We start from the raw sequence: 21,142 nt of genomic DNA, 5'->3' as shown, positions 1-21,142 counted from the left end.
TCAAGGCGAGGCTCATCTGTCAATCCCATTTTTATACTTTTCAAATTCGCAGAAGATACTTTTATTTTTGCTGTTAAGTTGGTATAGTGGCAAGCTGCATTTTCCCTTGCAATTAAAAAATACGTTAACATCCCCCAGGACCACATGAGCAATTGAAGCACTTCCCCCCCCCCTATTCTTCTTGGCAGACAATACGGCCATTGAGATTGCTCCAAGGACAAGAGTAAATCTGTCCTGAGATGTTACCAGTTGATTACACCACCATTATATCTCCCTGGAGGTGTTAGTAAATGAGCCTTTCAATATAGCCAGATATCCTAGGTCTGGGCTTTACAGCTGTCCCTCTGGGAAGAGAGCTGGTATGTGTTTTACCCCTTTTGCAGCACACGTCTGCAATGTTTGGTGGCCCAGTGTTCTCCGTGCGTACACCAGGAAAACCGGTGCAAGAGTTTCCCTTTATTAAAGCACGATGAGTGTGCATGTTTTTCCTTAAAATAGTGTCGTGCATACATGTAATAAAGTGAATCTTACATTGTTATCTTATGTGTAAAATAAGTCATTAACAGAGTTTGGTTTTGAATAAAGTAAGTTGAACTTCAGCACAGCAAATATCAACAATAGTTACAATTCATCGACGATGATTTCTTTTTAACAAATCCGTTATTGCAGTGGATGGGAGCACCACTTTACTAGTAATGGCTGTTATTTAACTGAAGCTCTCATTGGAGGCAGCGTTTGCTTTATTATTAGGGAGATTTTCACTTTTGGTCTCTTTGTAGCATTACTAAATTTATTATTTTAAAACAGTGACAAAAGCATGGGTTGATTTTTTCATCTTCATCCTTATTATCGTACAGTTTGTAATAACCACTTTGTTGCTTTGCTGTGCAGATGGTTGCAATATTAAGTTACATTTGAAAGGGTTGCACAAGAGCTTATTATTAATGACTTCTATTAAAATTATTTTATGAGTTTAGTCCCCCAAGCTCAAACCTTCAGATTGCTCAAGCCTTGTTGTGCATGTGGGTTTGTGTTCTTGTTTTTATCCTTTTATATGTGCTTTTTGATAAACATATATATCTATTCTCGTCATGATAATTTAGCGAGTTATGCAAAATTTATTCTGAGTGCTAGCATGGTCATTTTATGCATTATTTTCGTAGAGTTTTACTATTAAAGGCTCCGATCCAAATATCAAGAAGTATGTAAGAATTGCATGAAGTTTTTTTTTTTGGCAGTATCAAAATTGCAGGGGGGAGAGTGGTTACGAGACAAAAATAGCTTAGTATTTCAGGTATAATAAACTCCGAGTGAAGCATGTTATTTGTGAGCAGTAGAGTGGCAAGGACAAAGTGAGGGTGATTGCATATCTCGTGTACTATTTCAGAGACACTAGTAGGAAGCGTTATCCCTCTTATTTATTCCAGTTCTCACAGCCATAGGGGATAACTCCATACCAGGTCGGGACAGCCAACATGCTTCCAGACCCACAGCTTGAAGAGGCGAAGACCACGACGGTAGCAGCATGACGAGTTCCATTCCCGATAGCAGCCGGCCCCGACTGGGAGTCGGAGCTCACCTTTTATTCTCCCCAGCGTGACCAGGCTCCGCCCTCGGCCACGCACCCTTCTGGATCCCCCAGATGGCTCCGGGCTTGGCCCACGGGTCCAACTGGTAGAACGGGCTGCTACCCCTAATTCCATTGTCTACTAATCTCCCAGCACCACGCGCTACAGTGACTCATTCAATGTCACTACATCACCCCCCCCCCCCCCATGAAAAAAAACAGCTGTCACGGCTGACCTTTATACGTCACGTCGCGGGATGACAAATACAACAATATCCACGCAACATTCACAATGCATGGCAACAATCCAGCCCCCAAAGTAACAGCAACCCAAAGACATGTAGGAGTGGCCATCTGAACCGAACCGTCTTGGAACGGGCCCTTGTTGCCAGCCCCTCGTATGGGCCCAGCCACGGGTCCTCCGAGGACCCCGGGGGTAACCCGAGGATGGCCCAACGGGCACGGTCCCTCCTGGGATGAAGATGGAGAAAAAGAAGAAGCGGGTGGCGGTCGTCCCGACCACCCCGATCCGCCTGTGGGTGGTGCCGCCGGCGGTTCCATGGGCGTCAGGCCCTGGGATCCTGCAGATGGAGGAACAACAATCGCCATTCACCACTAAGTGGCGGTGACATTATCACGACGCTTGTGCCAGGCTATGCGCACGTTGAGGCCACGTGAAGTGTCGAACGCCCGCTGGCACGAGGTCACGGGGCAGACCCAGGTGCCACAGGTTGACGGACTGAAATGAGTGGCTGATGCACCACCTGTGTCCCCTACTGTGCCTACTTGCTGTGCTTTAGTCACCCGGCGCTCCGCTCGTTGTGAGCGTTGCACCTCCGCCCTCCGTTGTTGTTGGAGGGCGACTGCCTCCAACTGCCCAGTAGCGTCCTTCACGAGCCTCCTCCACAGAGGCCGATCTTGACACTGCTGGTACCAGTCATCGGTAAGTCCACTCAGCTCCACATCCTCCTGTACCACATCACTCCATCTCTTCCCTAGCCCGTTCCACGCCCATCTAGTCCCCTCGATCCGGCCAAACAAAAGCTGTTCAGGCATGCGGTGGGTGGGCATGCGGGCAACATGACCCATCCAACGCAGCCTTGCCTGCTGGAGGAGCTCACCGATGGGACTTTGTCCAGATCTTTTAAGGATTTGTGAGCTCCTCCCACAATCCAGCCTGGTTAAACCCAGGATGTATTGTAGGCAGGCCAGCCTAAATGTTTCTAACCGGCGAAGATGTTCCATTAGGGGGGTCCACGTTTCGCAAGCGTAGAGAAGGGAGGGAAGGACTGTGGCCGAGAAGACCTGAAGCTTCGTGCGGAGCGACAGACTAGGTAGCTTCCACACAGTGTTGCACAACCGATGAAAAGATAATGCCACTCGACTGATTTGGAGTGAGACCTCTGCTGTTAAACCGGAGCCGGTCATAAGCACACAGCCCAGGTATGGGAAACTCCACTCTCTCCACAACTGCCCCATCACCAATTGGGAGTTGTAGGGGTGGAGTGTCCGATGGTACAAAATAGCCAGGCAGGTGCTTAGTTTTGGTGGGGCTGATGGTAAGGCTCCGACTCCCGGCCACATAGTTTTACCTGGGCCCGCTCACTATCATGAAGGTCCTTAATGATCATTAGCAGAGGGTCAGGGACTCCGAAAGCACAAAGAACAACCTAGAGCCAAGACCTACTGATGGTATCATAGGCCTTGACCAGGTCAATAAAGCAGAGATGTAGGTCTTCTTGGAATTGTCTCCACCTCTGCTGTAATAGGCGAACAGAAAATATGGCATCTGTGCAGGACCACCATTTCCTAAAACCGCATTGGGGCTCCGCAACCCTCTCCTCAGCGAACCTAGCAAAGCGATGTTGAATAATTCTTGCCAGGACCTTTCCCGGCACACTGAGGAGTGTGATGCCCCTCTAGTTGTTACAGGGGACCACCAGGGCATCCTTCCAATCCTACGGAACCTGTCCAGTGGTCCAGACTGTTATGATGTCATGTAGGGCAGTCTGTGCACAAACGTCACCCTCCCTCAGCATTTCGCTTGGGAGATCATCTCTGCCCGGTGTCTTTCCTGGTCTCAGACTCCGGATTGCCTTCAGTACTTCCTCAATAGATGGCACCTCAGCCAGCCACTCACAGGGAGTGACTTCTTCCAATATTTGAGGCACTGCAGCCTCAGCAGGGTCATCCCCAATTTGTCCCACGTTTTCCAGGCTGAGAGATTTCCCCTTCCCCAGGACCTCACAGAAATGCTCAGCAAATCTGTAAACCTGTTCCTGGGTGTCGGAGATTGGATCACTATTATTTCCCCTAATTATGGTAATAGGTATGGTGCTGCAGGTTACTTTTTTGATGGAGTTAAAGAGCGACTTGTGATTGCAGCCATTGAGGCAGACTCCATCTCCTCCGCAACCCGCGACCACCACCCATCATTGCAGCGCCTCACGGTTCTCCGAACCTCCAGTGCAAAGGCTGCGGTAAGCCTCCTCATTCTCCAATGTGGGATGCTGTAGCCGATTAGAGTGGGCCTGTCGCTTTTTCTCAGCCAGCCTGAACACCACCTCTGTCAGCCAAGGTCTCTGGGGAGGTCTGGCCGCGTACCCAAAGCAGCCATTGCAGCTGCATGAGCAACAGTCCTAAATCTCGCCCATTTCCCCTCGACATCAGGAGGAGTGGGGGACGATGCCAACCCCGGCCGCAAGCGATGATTAAATTCTCGCTTGCACCTTTCATCAGCTAGCTGAGACCATGCCACTATGGTTTGAATGGGGTCCTGGGTGTACACCCACGACCGGAGCGGAAGCATGGCAGGCGCATCTTACAGATGACAAGTCGATGGTCAGTGGGCATATCAGCTCCACGGTAGCTCGTGGACATGGGCCCGCATCCGCTGTTCCGTCACTACGTAGTCCAGCAGATGTCCACACAACATTATGCATCCATGATGCATTCATGATGTTGTGTGGATACGCCGATGCCGGAACAGAGTGTTGGTAATTAGAAGCCCATGGGCTGTACAAAAATCTAGCAGCCTCCTGCCGTTGTTATTGAGCTGATCTGGCCCATGCCTTCCAATCACTCCAGACCAGGTGCCAGCATCATGACCAACTCGGGCATTGAAGTCACCCAACAGGATGACTCTATCCCGACAGGAGATCATAGAAGGCATCTGACTTAATGGTCTTGCCTGCATCCCTCCACGGATGTTCGTCTTCGGTGGGGAAATAAGTAACCACGACCACCATTCCTCGCCTCTGGTTGATGGGAAGGCGAGCCCAAAGTAGCCTGGGGCTTACAGCTTCCCACACCTCACCGCCACGCTCCCACGCCCCCTTCATTCTTTTGTTCAGAGCCACTTCCTGTTGTTTGGCAGTCTCCTGCCCTGAGTAGAGGACTGTCCTCCTCTCATGGTGGCAGGAGCCAGAGCCGGTCTACCAGACCTCCTGAATACCACAGAGATCCAGGCTGTACCGGTCCATTTCCCAACCGAACATCTCGTCGACCGCCTGACGAACGTAGTCCTTTTCCTTCGGACCGAAATGAGTTCTGATGAATGGGAACGTCGCCACCCGTATCAATATGGTGACGCATCAGGGACGTGTGGCCTACATCGAATTTACCCTGACTAAATACATCGGAGAATTCCTGAAGCAATGCCCACAACTCGCCCCTCTGCTCCCACGACAAATCCGGATTACCCGCACAAAGCGGATGCATCCATGAATCATCCGACACCGCTTTCCGTTCAACCACGGCCACGACCCGAGTGGTTACACTATTCGTTTCTCAACAACACGCCGCCGTTGGATGGGCCAACACCATACCCACCTGTATGACTGCGGTACCCAGCCCAGCATTTAATACTTGCAGGAAGGGCCCCTGATCCCCTCTCACTATCGTCTGGGCCCCTATCAAAGTGAGACCATGAACCGCTCTATTAGAAGGGGTTAAAAGAAACCCCACCCCCAGTGATTTTCTGGCCGAGCCGCTTCCGCAGCCTCAAGGGTACGAGCATCTGTGCACCCGGGGGAACCCAAACAGTTTCACGCACCAGGGCCCGAACCACAGCGTTAGCCATACGCAACCCAGTAGGGGACTCCAAAAAGTTCAACCGAAGCCCCAACGGTAACTCAACACAACCCAGGTCAATCAAAATCTAGAGGGGCATTCTCTTAAAAAAATCGGTCCCCAATAAACACGGCACCGCCAATGAACTTGAAACTAACACCGGGTCTGTGCATTCAATATCTTCCATCCGTATCGACGCCGCAATTTGGCCCATAATACCTAAGCTCCTGCCATTAGCGGCAACACTACTCACAGGACCAAGGCAACCCACCGTCGACGGCAAAGTCCTGTAAACAAACTCCAAAACAATGGTGGCGGATGCTCCCGTATCTATGAGCACCCGTACCTCAGCACCCTGCACAAATCCTCTGACTGTGGATGATCCTGCTCCCGCTGCCATAACACGGTGTGCCAATGCAGTCCATTGCCCGGACCCCCATGGCCAACAATCGCACACCGAAGCACCATCTTCGCACCCCGTATCCCTATGGGGGGCAATGGCATGTGCAATCGACACCGACTGCAATGGAGATGCATGAGGCGACTGTATCGGCCGGGTGAGTGATGTATCGCGACCTGCCTTTGGGTCCAGAGGAGCGGAGACTGGCAGGGTGGAGGACGGCGAAGCCGGGAAAAACTGCCCCAAATCAGCATGGCAGCCCCTGGAGATGTGCCCCGGTAGGCCACATCTGAAACAGGTAAAGGGTCCCTGCCATGGCGGAGGGAAGGTCCCCTCCCCGCTGGTCTCATCGTCGTCCCACGCCGACTCTCCCGTGCGGGCTCCAACTCCCCGATGTGCAGACCCGAGAAGACTCTCGGTGCTCCTGGATGCCCCCTTCTCCCGGGAATACAGCCCAGGCCGCCACCCCGGCACACCGTCGCAGGTTACAATGGGCCTGGATGCATCGGGCTGCCTGAATCAAGGATAGGTCGTCTTCCTCCGAACAAAACGCCGCCAGAAGGCCACCCAATTACCCCCCGCAGCCAAAAATTGCTTCATAAACGGCAGCCACTGCACAAGGGAAGGCGCCCCCGGATGAGCTGTCGGCGGCAAGTTACATTCGGCGGGACTCAATTCCCGCCCTTGGTCGGCAGTGATGGCGGAGTCGCCTGTTCGCTACCACTGAGTCACAGCCCCCTCCACCGGCTCTTGCTTACCCAGCTGTTCCACCAGCTCCGTCACCACAGAGAGCAACTCCACGATGCACGCGCTGAGTGGCCCGCAGCCCTTCTCCAGCCGGCGGCGGCGTGGGATCGTCGTCCTTCGCCTGTTGCCCCACTGAGACCGCCTCTCCGAGACCCCCCATTGGGGTCCCGGCTGCCGGGGCTGCCCAGGAGGATATGCTGATGTGGGCCCTCCTCTTCGCGGATTTCGACATAGTCTATTCCCCCCACAAGCATTTCCAAAGGAAAAAAGAAAATTCCTATCAACCCTAACAAAAAAAAATTTTCGTTAACGCTTCTGACACCAAATGTAGTGTACTAATTCAGAGACACTAGTAGGAGGCGTTATCCATCTTGTTTATTCCGGATCTCACAGTCATAGGGGATAACTCCATACCGGGTCGGGATGACGCACAGCTTAAAGAGGCGAAGACCACGACGACAGCAGCATGACAAGTTCCATTCCTGATGGCAGCCGGCCCCGACTGGGAGTCTGACCTCGCCTTTTATTCTCCCTAGCGTGGCCAGGCTCCGCCCTCGGCCAGGCACCCTTCTTGATCCCCCAGAAGGCTCTGGGCTTGGCCCACTGGTCCAACTGGTAGAACGGGCTGCTACCCCTAATTCCATTGTTTACCATTCTCCCAGCGCCACGCGCTACAATGACTCATTCAATGTCACTTCACATGTTTAAAAGTTTGCATGCACTCTTCCTTTGAACACACTCAATACCCTAGGATGTAGCCACGACAGTAGATTTTTCTTGTCAGAGTATCATTCATTTTAGTATAAGTATTATAAATAGAAGTGTTTCTCCAGAATAAAATTATCATATACGTGGCCAGTGCTTGAATATAAATTCATCTACTCAACCAATTGTGAAAATTCCACACAACTGTTATTTATGTTGTAATTGCAAATTAATTGCCTCCACGGCCAAATATGAAGGTGGACAGACAAATAGGACTGTTTTAAGCAGCATGTTATTTAAACAATCTAAATAGAAAATCCAACTTTTTTTTAAAGGGATCTCATTTCTGCAAAGGAATGAAAACTGTCACATTTACGGCACATTGCAGTCTGGTTCCAGTTACGTGGCAAGAGCATTTTTATGAGGTTAAGTATTTTATGTGCCCCATAATTTAATTAAACCTTGGTACGAAAATTTACATTTAACAAAATGGTTTTGTTCAGTATGAAATGCATGTTGTCATAACCATAAGACTATGGTGCACATGTAAAACGTGGTCAGTTCATACGGCATGTACCTTTTTTTCCTGCCGTTTTAGTTTTAGGTGTACCGTATGCTGAACAGACCTCTTACCGTTGTCACCGTGTGGAACCGGAGCCCTTTGATACAATCTCATTACGAGTCACTCCTCGCCGCCACATGGCAGTGCTGCTGGCAGGGGACGCGTCGAGCCAATCTGCTATCATTGCTCTCTCAGAGCTTGGGTTTTCGTGGCGCGCAGAAGTGGATGTAAATGTTAATTTCAAGCATTGCGATGTGCCACTTTGCAGGTATTAGGAGGCTTGGTTTGGGCTGGCAGAGATTGCGTTTTTAGTGATTTGATTGCGAGATTGTACAAACCGTGCCTGGCGTGCATTCTTAATTGAGCATGTAACTGTTGGAACAGGAAATCTGCAACATTACATTTTCTGGCCAGAACTGCAGCCTGAATTATTAGTCTTGCGTGCAATATATTATCAGCCATTTATTATGAGGCAGAGGTTAATGTCCAAGAGATTCCAAGCTTGCAACTCAATTTTCGTTTGCTTGCAGTCGCTCGGAAAACCAAACATGATTTAATACATAAACCTAAAACACTTTTTGAGTCACCGAATTGTTTGAGTAGGTTGTGCATTGAACATCAGACTTTAGTGGTTCTCAATACTTAGTTATATGAAGAGAAATGTGTTTAAAAAAAATGTGTGTTATGCAGGTCTGTAAACATTTTTAGGGTTGATATTCTCATCACACTGTTGGGATTTTAGCAAATGTTGGTGTATATTGTCCTGTGCATTGTACATTGTAATGTTGAATGCATGCTTCAATTGTGCTGGAATCTCAGCACTGATTACACTGGTCAACACACTTTTTCTGGCATAAGGTATTCCAACGGTTTTAAGGTAATTTTGGGGTGCTGATTCCAAATCTGGCATCAGTTTTTGTCTATCACATCAGGTTTTTGAGACATCAAATATTGCATTTTCAATAAAAACTGAAGAAGAAAAATATTAAATAAATGTGGATATCTACATAAAATTATATTATAAACACACTATCCTAAAAATACAGCATCATATTTTAACACTAAAGCAGTCACTGACTCGCAACAACTTGCAATCATAAGTGATAGAGTTAATTTCGGGTAAAATCAATGAAAATGGGGTATGCGGATAGCATAAAAATTATGTGATAGAGCAAATCTGAGATCAGATTTGGAATCAGCACCCTGAAATTAGTCTAAAACAGCTGCAAAAGTCCAGGCCAGAAAAAAATGTTTTTTTTGTTGACGTTAATTCTCACAACTCTTTTTTGCGCCAAAGTTAAACTTTCAAGCATATCAATTAAATATTTGGGATGTTTGTTTATGGCGAAAAGGCAGATTTTTTTTTCAGAGACATATATGTGTACATTAAGAACTGTATTTTGCAAACGGGGTTCCATTTCATTTTGAATGTAGAAACGTTAGATTAGCATGTGCATGCAAATGATGTTCATGTAAATATTCTGGCGGAGATCAATGCATACTGTGTGACTGCAGGTGAGAAATGTGGAGACAAACCAGTGCCTGGACAACATGGGTCGGAAAGAGAATGAAAAGATTGGGATCTTCAACTGCCACAGCATGGGTGGAAACCAGGTAAGTTGTACAGAAGAAATCAATGTGATTTCCTACTTAAATTGGCATTGAGGTGGTGCTCATTTGCTCATTACCCATTTACAGCCCTGAGCCACTGATGGAATTCCACATTCCTGTGGTGAGGGTGAGTATTCGTAGGTTCAACCACTATTGACCTCCCCACAAAGTGGTACGTATTTTATCAATCCCAGAGGGATGATGGGCCAATTTAACCCCCCCCCCCCCAGCTGGGATTTCATCTTGCAAGCTTTTGATTGTGAACCACTGCTTGTAACCACTGATCCACCTGGCTGGCAGGCCAAGTGCTACAGGAAAAGCCATGCTGTAGTAATAAATGACACTTTTACTCACGATATAGGATTACTGTTTTTTATTATGTGATTCACTGTTATAAGTTGTATAAGTGCTAAGGTGAAGACCTCGCCTTAGCACTTACAAACTCATATGCTGGAACCTGTCAAATACATTAATGTAACAGAACACTGAGCACACGCACAAGTTGTCAGTAATTTGTTATAATTTTTTATGCCTTTTCAAACTGCCACCGACCCCTACTTTCAGTTGCCGTCTTGACTAAGACAATATTAATCAAAACATATGTCTATAAACACGTCTCCTGCTGGCTCCCCCATTTTTATTAAAATCTTTATTGTACTCTCATTCTCTTTTTTTTTCAAGAAATACCCGACCCCCCCCCTCTCCAAGACTTAAAACAAATCTCTCGAAGTAAATTACCTGCAGGGCAGATTCTGATGAGCACCTGGGCTTATATATCACATTTAATGTGACTTAATTGTGTTCACCAACCAGTGTAATGGGTAATGATGAAAATAAATGCATGAAGGGTGAATTTTATGATGTGGCTTGCAAAAGTAGATGTAGTTTTTTGCTGTTGCAGGCTTCAATGATATGTTTCTTGTGCTGGATTCATGAAATATGCCCTCTACTGGTTCTCAGGGGATGGTTCAGATGTTCACGTATCAAACCACACGAATTATATATTTAGCATTTTTGTGTTTTTAACGACCTTTGATGCCTGGTTGCACATGCTATAATATATATGAATGGGTTCCTCCTAATTACAAATGGTGTAGATCACTGAATTATGAACCATGTCGCTGCTGTATATCATTGCTAATTGTCTCATGCATTATACATTTTGTAATTTGAAACCTCTGCCGTATTGCTCGCCTTCACAAAATGCTAATAATATTCCGTGGTTGCATGACGCCACAAGGCACCCTAAACTAAATACTAAAAAACCCACGTATTTATTTCATCACACTGCCATCACTGTACAATTTATTGATTTAAAAAAACGATGATGCCTATTGGAGCTGTTTCCATTTCCCAGGTATTTTCGTACACTGCGGACAAGGAGCTCCGGACGGACGACCTTTGTCTGGACGTGTCTCGCATGAACGGCCCTGTGCTTATGCTGAAGTGCCACCACATGAAGGGCAACCAGCTGTGGGACTACGACCAGCAGGTAAAAAAAAGCGTCTGCATTGTTGGACACCAAGTATCACTTTGCGTGTTCTTCACAGAACATCACAGCCCAGTCCAGAGAAACACAAATACCTGAGGGTTTTATCGGCTGACGTTCGAAGTGGCTGTGAATTTGTCCCTTGCAAGTATAACATGCGGGCCCACAGTGCATTTGGCATTGGCTCGGGTGCATAATTATTTTACCATTTGTCAGCTAGACAAAGAGCATTGTTATAATGCAAAACTCTACCTGCAATTACTGCTACGCTTTACGTGAAAGAAAGAATAAGCCTTTGAAATTAAGGATAAATATGAAATTCAATTACTCAATAAAAAAACAGTTTCATGGCATTGCTTTTACCAGCTGTGTTTTAATTGGATTCCCATTGTGCCTTGCATCAAAAGGTTATTTGCATAAAACGCTTTCCTGGATTCTTGCTGTGACTTTGTCAGTTTTCTCCCACGAGTGAGTGAAGTAGTAAAGCGTGGATGCTCCAAGTATATTGATATAACGCCTTCTGAGCTCAGTGATTGACAGTGACATGCTTACAACACGCTGCTTTACGATGCCTTTTGGCACTGCAGGATTCCCTTTTTTATGCTGGAATCAGTTGGATGATCGTGCAGTGTGTCTAATCCGTGCGACTGTGGCAGAACAGGCAATGTGATACATTTTAGCACCGGTGTGCACCACTATTCCATTGTGTTAATAAGGAATAGGTTTTAATATCATTTTGCAGTGCAGTGTAATTTATTATACCTCTGGGTTGGCTTTGAGACAAAGAGTTTATCTCTGGGACAGAGCAAACACATTCTGCTAAAATATACATAGCCCAGTATATTTTACACGAGTATCCAGAAATCACCCTGGCTCTTCAAACCATTTATTAATACATGGGTTTCACGTTTTTATTCAGAGCAAACTAATCCCTTTTCTCATTTCATGCATCCACTTTGTCAGAGCTTCCAGCTGTTCTCTTCTCGCTCCATCGCATGCTCTCATTCCCCGCCTTGACTCTCATTCCCCGCCTTGACTCTCCTTTCCTGCTGAGCTCTCAGCATTACGTCTACTTGTTGTGTCCATCTTTACTGTGTCAGAATGCAGGCAAATGGGACTATGACTTCAAGGTAAGGCTTCAGATGGGCCACATTTGAAATTATGATAATCCGATGATAAGACAGGGAAAGATTCGCAAAAACATATTTTTTAAATTCTATATGTAGGCAGTTATACTCTATGTCCGCATGGTCCATATATGTATGAGTAAATGCATATATGCGATCCCATGAATGGATGATTCTAAGAAGCCTATGAAGCCATGCAGGTTAATGAACCCTGTTGGCAGATTGCTTCCTCAGTCATCCCCTGTGAAACAATTGCACCGTTTCCAGGAGAGATGAGTTTATTCTGCTAAAATGGTCGGATCAGATGTGCTAGTAAACACATTTAAGCCAAGCCTGACAAAGCCAGGCATGCGTACACCTTTTAAGAGGCACTTCCTTGTCCCTTTGTGATGCTTCTGTGTAATTAAAGCACATCATTCATCTAGAATTCAAAAGATGAATCTCACCATTTACATATTATTTAGAACATTTGGATACTGGGCATCTGGTTAGTGTTGCCTTTGTGTAACTCGAATATATTCATGAACTTTCTTTTCTCTAACAGCTCTTTAACCTACTCCCATTTGTCTCATAAATGTTTCCTCTGCTTCACTGTCAATGAGCACTTGACAGCACTCTTTTTTTTATTTATTCAAGGGCCTAGAAATGGAAGGGGTAACTGAGAGTGCATCTCACCTGAGCATTTGTCACAAGGTCCCAGATTTCCTGCACAAACAGCTGTTTTGGAAATGCTACCAAATACGTTGAAGCAAGGAAAATTATGTTTGGCACAGCATTTCTCGCAAATTTCATTGACACTGGTATGTGTTTGTATATTTACATACAAAATGCAATATGGGAAAATATCTGCATACTCACACCCTGAAAAATGTGCACGTGTGTCCATGCATTCGTGTGTACCAGTGCGCGTGTGCATACCCGTGCAGGTTGTGTGTGTGTGTGTGTGTAATCAGGCATTTGCACACGAGTCTCATTGTGTCGCGTTCTAACGCGTGTTCACACCACCGTCCTCTTCTCCTCACTCCGTGGCTCATTCCCCAGTGCATCGTGCTCGCTGGTACACCATGTTAAGCCTCTTCACTGCACCATTGTGAACTGGAATCAAATTGAGCCGAAAAAACATGTGCACATTTTCTCCACACTCGCACCGTAAAAAATATGGTAATGTTCGCCAGCATTCTTCCACAATTAAATTAAAGTATGAATTTGTTCCTCCGTGTCCCCCTTACCACTTGTTAAAAGCCTGGTAACACGATTTAATTTATCTTCTGTTAGTGTTCAGTTTGGGTGGGGGGGGTGTGGTTTGCACAAATCTTTTCATCAAGGCTTATTACGAATAATTATTCATTTAAAACGTGATGCATTTCTGTTTTCCACGTCGCTGTTTCTTAACGTGACCATTAACATCGAAATAAATGTGTAGCATAAATGTTCATTATTTGAAGTGGTTTTTAGTTGCACTTGCACTTTTGTTTTTCATGCGGCTACCATTTGGCGCAGAAGCATACGTTTAGACACTCGGGCACGAAGCAGTGCCTGTCACTGAGTAAGCCAGAGGGCAGAGGGGACACGGCCCCTATCATGCAGCGCTGTGACCCGGAGAGCCACTCGCAGAGGTGGCTGCTCCGCAACTTGACGCTCACCGAGGTCCTACGCAACGTCTTCGACAGCCCCGATGAATATGTGCTCTAGTGGGAGAGGGTACCCATCTGTGCGTGTAACAGAATTGCATTGCCGACTTTCTACAAACGGTAGATGGCCGATTACGAATGCATGTGGCTTCTCCCGTAGACCGTAGCAGCAAATGTAAATGATTTTGCAATATCCTGCGTGATATTGTTTCTCAAGCTTCAGTGAGTGTTGTGACCGTGTGATATCGCGAATGGCTTTTCTAGTTCGTCTTTATATGAACGTAGTGCAAAAGTGTGGTAGACTGGCAGTAGAGTCCTTCGAAGGAATTGTGTCCAACATAGAGTAGCATATTTATTGCTTTGAAGTTGACTATGTATTGTTATATACATATTATCATGCAAAATTTTACTTTTTAAAATGTTTGTATTCGCTTCCAGTATGCCTGTATTTATTTAAACAACCTTATTACTTTTGTTTACCCAGAAAAAGCCTGAGTCTCAAGACTCTTTGTCAGGAAGGTCCTGCCAAGCTTTTGCAGTCGGGAGCAACGATTGCTCTCTGCTCCCCAATTAAATCATTTGTATGTTTTTTCAAATTCGGACCATGACGCCGACACACATGGTCTACTCTTCTTGGAATAACGTCATGGAATCTTTATTGTCCACTGAAGCAGACGGCACTTTTTATGGTTAATACGTCTGCAAATATAAACCAGGGTGGGCAATAGGCTTTAACCGAGAATCTCTGCAATAAGTGGCAGATACATCATACTACTGAGCCAATGTCACCAACACCCTTTAATAATTAAAGAGTTTTTATCAGGCTCGTCTCTCTCTCTCTCGGTAATTACGTGTATGTGTCTCTTCTGTGTCTCTCTTTGGCAACATCTAGACCTTGCTAACTGTGTGCGCACTTCTCTTTCTTTTTTTATAAATGCAGAAACTGATCATGCGTCACACAAACAGTAACCAGTGTCTGGACAAGGCCACGGAGCAGGACCGCCAGGTGCCCACCATGCGAGAGTGCGACGGCGGCCGCTCCCAGCAGTGGATCCTGCGCAACATGACGGTGGCAGCGATATCTTGAAGCGGGTCATTCGACATCGCTTTTGTTGCTCTTCATTACGCGTGCATAACCCATCACACACCCCTCCTTTGCTTTTTAAGGTGGAGCGGAATATTTACGTAAAAAAACACACGTGAAACAGAAACCAAACCAATGCTTGGGACTGAATGTGGCGATAAGTAACGACGGCGAAATTGTGTGGCACGTCATGCCTTGTGGCCTCGTCCACATTTTTGACACAATTGCGGGTTTCTGTTAGTGGCTAATATTGCTGACAAATTATAGAATTATAAGGCTTTTGATACAAATGCAGTTTCGGGATTTTCTATACACATTACCCTCTATCTGATTGTGAAATGTGTGTTTACGGATGGGTAATGGAATCAAAGTGTGCAAAGTTAAAATGAATTTATCCATAGTTAATTTTCTATAGATTTGCCACTCTAAGCTGTGAAGAAGGTGTTGCAACAACTGACCACTCTTATTTTATAATGCTCCTTACTGCAGTGTGATGTAAAAACAAAATCAAACATTGGACTTATGAACAACGTATGCATTTCTTGTTTTTAACATTTTCCTGCATTTGTATATAAAGTATGTAAAGTATAAATTAGTTTGAGATTATGAAAACTTTTTTTTCTGGGTATTTTAATGTCGGTAAACACTGTATGGCCTTACATGAATTGTGTTGTTTTCAAAATATTATTTGAATGTGTAATTTAAACAAAAATCAAGATTATTAAATTGCTTGTGTGTATTAAAACATAGATTTCAATGTATTTTAAGTGCTTCAAAGGCAACGTTCATAAAGACAGTGACTTGGTTATAATAAAAAAATACTCATAAATCAAATATCTTAGCGAATCTGATGAGCTTATTAATTTATGCTTCGAGATTAAATATCTTTTCAAAGATTTTTTTATTTATCCAGCAACAACAACAAAAAGGCAATGTGTTTCATTTGTTAACAATCATATTAATGCGCACAACTTGGTTGTGTTATATAGCACAAACAGTGAACCTCTGCATGAACAAGCAGATGAACACAATGGCAAACTGGTGTTGGGGGGATCAGACTTACAGCTTGCTTTTCATGGGGACCTGTTGTAGCTGCTGTGTACGCTGCTGTTGTATGGGGGGGGGGGTTTATTTGTTCCTTTTTGTCCCAGTGGTCAGACTTTGTCTTGTATGGGGAGATTCTAAAGGTGATGATAATGATTTACTTGCGACGAGACTGCTCGTATAATGATGTCTGTATATTTTGTGACTGAAATTAAAGTGGAGGTATTTATAAACTAAATCAAAGTCCAAATCTCCATGTCCTGTTTTTGGAGATTGCACTATCTTGTAATTATTTTTTAACTTGTAGCTATTCCAGAGCTGTAATGTCACGTCGGGCAGCTGTTGACATGCTCCCCCCTCAAGGAAGAACAATGACCCTCTCATCTCGTGTACCTACTTTGCCATAATATCACACAAAATCATGAACAATGAAAATTTATTCCAGCCCTGTTACATTCTGTTTACCTCTATCGGTAACAGTCGAAAATCCAAGCTACGACAACAATAACGCACCTGCAACAAACATAACACACAAATATTCAACCACAATAACAATCTAGGTTCTGATTCTAAACACGCTCAGGCCCCTGATAGGGGTGGCGGAGGGGTGATGCAGAAAATTAACGGCTGCCCAATAAACAGCCGTCATAAACCAGTGGCCATTGACATGCTCCCTCAATGAAGATAAACAACATCAGAGCCTACACCACTGGAGGAGCAGCTTAAATTATGGTTCCAAAACTATTGAAAGAACCATTATAAATTTTGAATCGGCCAAAAAGCACAGGGGATTCCAATCGATGAGGAGCAAACGAGGAAGACCCCTCTGAGGACGCCACTCTACAAATCTACGTGACAAGCACCTCGGCTCTCGCTGAACGGGCTCACGGTTCCTCAGCAGTAGCTCCGATAGCCTGCACGCCCACCACAATGTAGAGGCTGCACCGAGCATCACTGCGCTCCTTGGACACAGCCTCTCCCTCCTCTGGTCCCCATACATGAACAAAAAGCAAGTTCAGATTTGTGAAACTCTACCGTCCGATCTCGATAGAATGACAGAGCTTTTACCACATCCACCTTGTCCTGGGCTGGTCATCCTTCTAAAAGAGCTGTACAGCTCAAGGGACCTTGGCAGTTGAAATAAAGTTTGATTCTGAGCTTGTGCAACCTACGTTGCTTATCTGACCTAAAAAGGTTGAACAAAATAAATGAACAATCTCCTGGTTCTGGTGAAATTGTGACGCCACCTACGAAAAAAGCAAGGTGACATGCAAATTACTGTACCACATTGTTCTTCTGCAATACCATAAATGATGGATCCACCATCAATGCCCACACACATCTCGTGGAAGTGACTGCAATTAAAAATGGCACTTTTGAGTGTAGGCAGCTTTAAGCTGCAGTGACCCGAAGGGTCAAATGGGGGCTCACAAATCCGCCACAGCAACTTATACAAATCCCAAGCGGAAGCCGTCAATTTGACCGCCACCCGTTGTAGTCTAAATCTTGATAAATTTTGATTGATTGTATAAAGGTTATCTCAAGATAATTGATCAAATACCTGCTCGCCTTCCGAAAATGTTTGATTTTGCCACGTGAACCAGGCAGGCCCAGAGTCGTGTTACATAATATATGGACACAAAAACCATGACTCATGAGGTCAAAGTGTATCTAATCTATATTGTTTAATGAGAGAACTCCGCATCTCAATCAGTTGTGCAACTTAACATTCGGTTACACCCTTGTAACATCGCAAAAATTAATGAAACAACACCTTACCGATCAATGCAATGAAGCCAATGCACAATGTTGGCGCCAGTGATGGGGGTGATATCAGAATTCACTTCCAAGTGTCTCTGTAAAGGCTGAAGAGTTTCTTTCAGCACGATTTTTATTGATTATAGAAAGACGTGCTTCCATTGATTTAGCTCGTTAGATGTCGTGAGCTATTGAGATGACATTTGTAGAGTGGTTTGCTCATCGATTTGCTCATTGACTTTGTTGGTGACGGAAGCTGCACGGCGTTGATTTGTGTCGGACAAGCTGCGGCTCTTCCCAACACAACACCATTCCTCTCACGCCCAGGCATAGGGAACTGGACTTCTGCCTACGCAGTGCATGTCTCTTTGGCCCAAAGGTGCTCTCTGATGCCGTTCTCAGCATCTCACGCGCGAATATTTCTCGGTAGCACTCGAAACCCTTTTAGGGTTGCAGTTGTAAGTCACGCGCCCTTTCGCATGAGTGCACCTGCGTCACCGCAGACTTGATGAGCATCAGTTAGCCATGAGTTTGCTCATAATTTGGAATGATTTAACACGGTAGCCCTGGCAGTGTCATGATGTTCAATGGATACATTGTTAAAACTATATATATATTCTGCCAAACAATATTAAAAATGGAAATCATTATATAATTTAGAATGACACTAACCAGCCACACTTTTAAAGTAACTTAATTATCAGCTTGGGGCACACAATACAGCAATAGGAATTACATATTGGAATAGTCCGTTATAATAATAAACTCGGTTTACTATAGCACAATTCACACAACGCCTCAAAGTACTTCTTATAGCCAACAAATGTAAATTGCATATACGAGTTAGCTTACGAATAAATGTTAAACAACCTAAGGGTATGTTTGAATGAAGTAAGCGTTGCATATAAATTTATCTGGACATTGTATTCCATGTTTCTCTTCTCACGAGAAGAGACACCTTTCCACCACCAACATTTACCAGGACAACACATTATATTGCTTAACCCTTGTACAGACACACACATTTCAATTGATGCATTTATTTCTCAAATCCATTAGTGGGGTGGCGGGGAACCGACCTTGAAATATCTCCGTGAATAACTATGCAAAAGAAATCCGTATTTTGTTCAATTCCTCTGTGCAATTTCATTGCAGCTGTTGCATGTTTTGTCATTGGTTTTCATGAGCTGATGACTGTGTCATTGCAGCAATAAAAGGAAATTGACTACGGGAAATTACCAGTTCTTTAATGTGTGCTATGCACGTGAAAGAAACGTGAAGTACCCAGAGAAGACTCGTGTATACAAAGGGATCATAATGATAACAATACAATCCATGCAGTTCAATGAGCAGCTCACTTGCACTGTCATTTCCATTCATTAATTCATAGAATCTGATCATTCATATACGCACACATGCACTCACAAAAGCAAACATGTTTTTTTTAACACTGAGTTTAACATGTTTAATTGTAATTAGTATGCTTTGTTTAATTAATTGATCAGTCCGTTTTGTATGTACATTGTTATTTTTTTTGCTGTGGTCTTCATATAAGCCCTCTTGAGGTTCGAACCTCACCTGCACACGTTTTTTACCTTTTTTTATTTGGACTGTGTCTTTCGCTTATTTTTTTTGTGCGAATAAACAATACGATGAATAGTATTCCGGATAAACGTTGTAGAATATATCTGTATAGAGCACAATTAAACATGAGATCTCCAATGTGTATTCGTAAGTGTTGACATCACCGCACAGTGGTTGCTAAGGGTACAAATAATAAATCATAGTATGACTTCATTAAAATTATTAAGAAAAGGCGTTATGGATGATGGTCAAGGATAATAACGGAGTTGCAGCCAAGGAATGGAACGCGTCCAAGAGTGCGTCCACCGGGGAGATGCTTGTGATGAAATCAGTTTGTGCCAGTGCCTGACGGATCATTACATTGCAGAATAGTGAGAAGTGGCTGTGCATTGGAGATGCCTTTATCCAGCAGTGGATTGACCATGGCTGATGATGATGAATCATAATGTAATACACATGTACTTCACCTCTGGATCAGCCGTTAACCGTTATCAGCCAGAGGCACCACGGTTGTACATGTTGTCTACCAATATTGCTGAATACACGCGAGAGCTTCTTTCTCCAGGGATTAAGCCTTCATGAATATCATGACTCTATATTCATGTGCTTAGATTATTTAGCTGCTATACATTTCCACGTGATAAGCCACTTCGTTGAGCTTTCATTTGTGGCCAGGTCGCTTCTGAAAAGGAAGCTAATAGTTGTTGGCATTACCTGATAAAAATGAAAGCAGTTTAGTTTTATTTGTATTATGTTTAGTTATTTACCTTTCCTATACTTTGCACTCGCATTGTGGTTTCATATTGTTTGTTGTTGTAACATTTTGACTCGGCCCTACTGGACGTCTGTGGAAAAATAGATGTATAACTCATCGGATTCCTCCAGTATGAATACATATTCTGATTCTGAAGTATTCACAGTCGGGGGCAATGATTGAAATTTTTTCAGGACATATTTGAACCATGACGCCGGCACACAATGGCCTACACGCACAGGAAATACTGTACATAAAAGGGCAGACAATGTTTTAGGAATGTTAAATAGTAAAAAGAAATTACGATATCCATAATAGAGGTTTTTTGGGTATAGATTGCGTAAATATATAAATGTGTTGTTAAAACCCGCCGCCACCCGACACAGCCAACTAGTAAGGGTTATACTCTTAGGGTTTTTTTCGGTAAAGTCACGTAGGTAAAACATAAAATTAAAAGTTAATAAAAGTAATCATGGAAATAAAAGAAAGTAATAAATCACGACGTTTCGGAGGCAACACAAGTCTCCGTCATCAGGTGGGACCGTCACAGCAACAATTACTGCATCAAGCTTCAAATCTAGAACTAGTAAGGGTTGTCACGTAAACAGAACATGCCAATTCGTCACTAGTACAGCACACCGGCGTGTTGGAGGCAAGCCCCAACATTTACAAACTGAGTTCGACGTTTCGCCAGTAATTACAACTAGCTACATCAGACGACAGCCAGATTTTTGGAGAAGTCTTAACTGTTTCGTTCCTTATATAGAGGCGTAGATGTGGTGACCACGCTTCTGCGCTCTTGCGCCACGTAGGGGAGGGGGATGACTGAGGCAACGTACATTATGTATGTGCATTATGCGAGCCCTTTGAACTTGTCATTCCTGTCTATTGTGTGTAATAAAATAGCCGTACCAAAGGTGATCCCTATTGAAGTATGCTGCCCTTTGTATTCATGCATTTAAATAATGTATTATTTGATGATTCGTTTCCATGCAGCACTAGCTATCC

The 21,142-nt window shown here is 44.5% G+C and overlaps 1 protein-coding gene across 1 annotated transcript in view; it reads left to right on the top strand.

Moving 5' to 3' along the window:
- Nucleotides 1-16,288, top strand: part of LOC144727988 (polypeptide N-acetylgalactosaminyltransferase 1-like) — a 108,251-nt gene extending 91,963 nt beyond the window's left edge. The window contains exons 10-12 of the mRNA XM_078607165.1: nt 9,568-9,666; nt 11,021-11,155; nt 14,851-16,288. Of these exons, the coding sequence (XP_078463291.1) occupies nt 9,568-9,666; nt 11,021-11,155; nt 14,851-14,997 (381 nt within the window). The 3' untranslated portion in view covers nt 14,998-16,288. The remainder of the gene's footprint in view (nt 1-9,567; nt 9,667-11,020; nt 11,156-14,850) is intronic.
- The last annotated feature ends 4,854 nt before the right edge of the window (nt 16,289-21,142 follow it).

Source organism: Lampetra planeri, chromosome 2 (genome assembly GCF_965212315.1).
Source record: "Lampetra planeri chromosome 2, kcLamPlan1.2.h2, whole genome shotgun sequence".
Lineage (NCBI taxonomy): Eukaryota > Metazoa > Chordata > Hyperoartia > Petromyzontiformes > Petromyzontidae > Lampetra > Lampetra planeri.
Note: the sequence above shows the minus strand (reverse complement) of the source record. Positions and strands in the feature narration are given on the sequence as shown.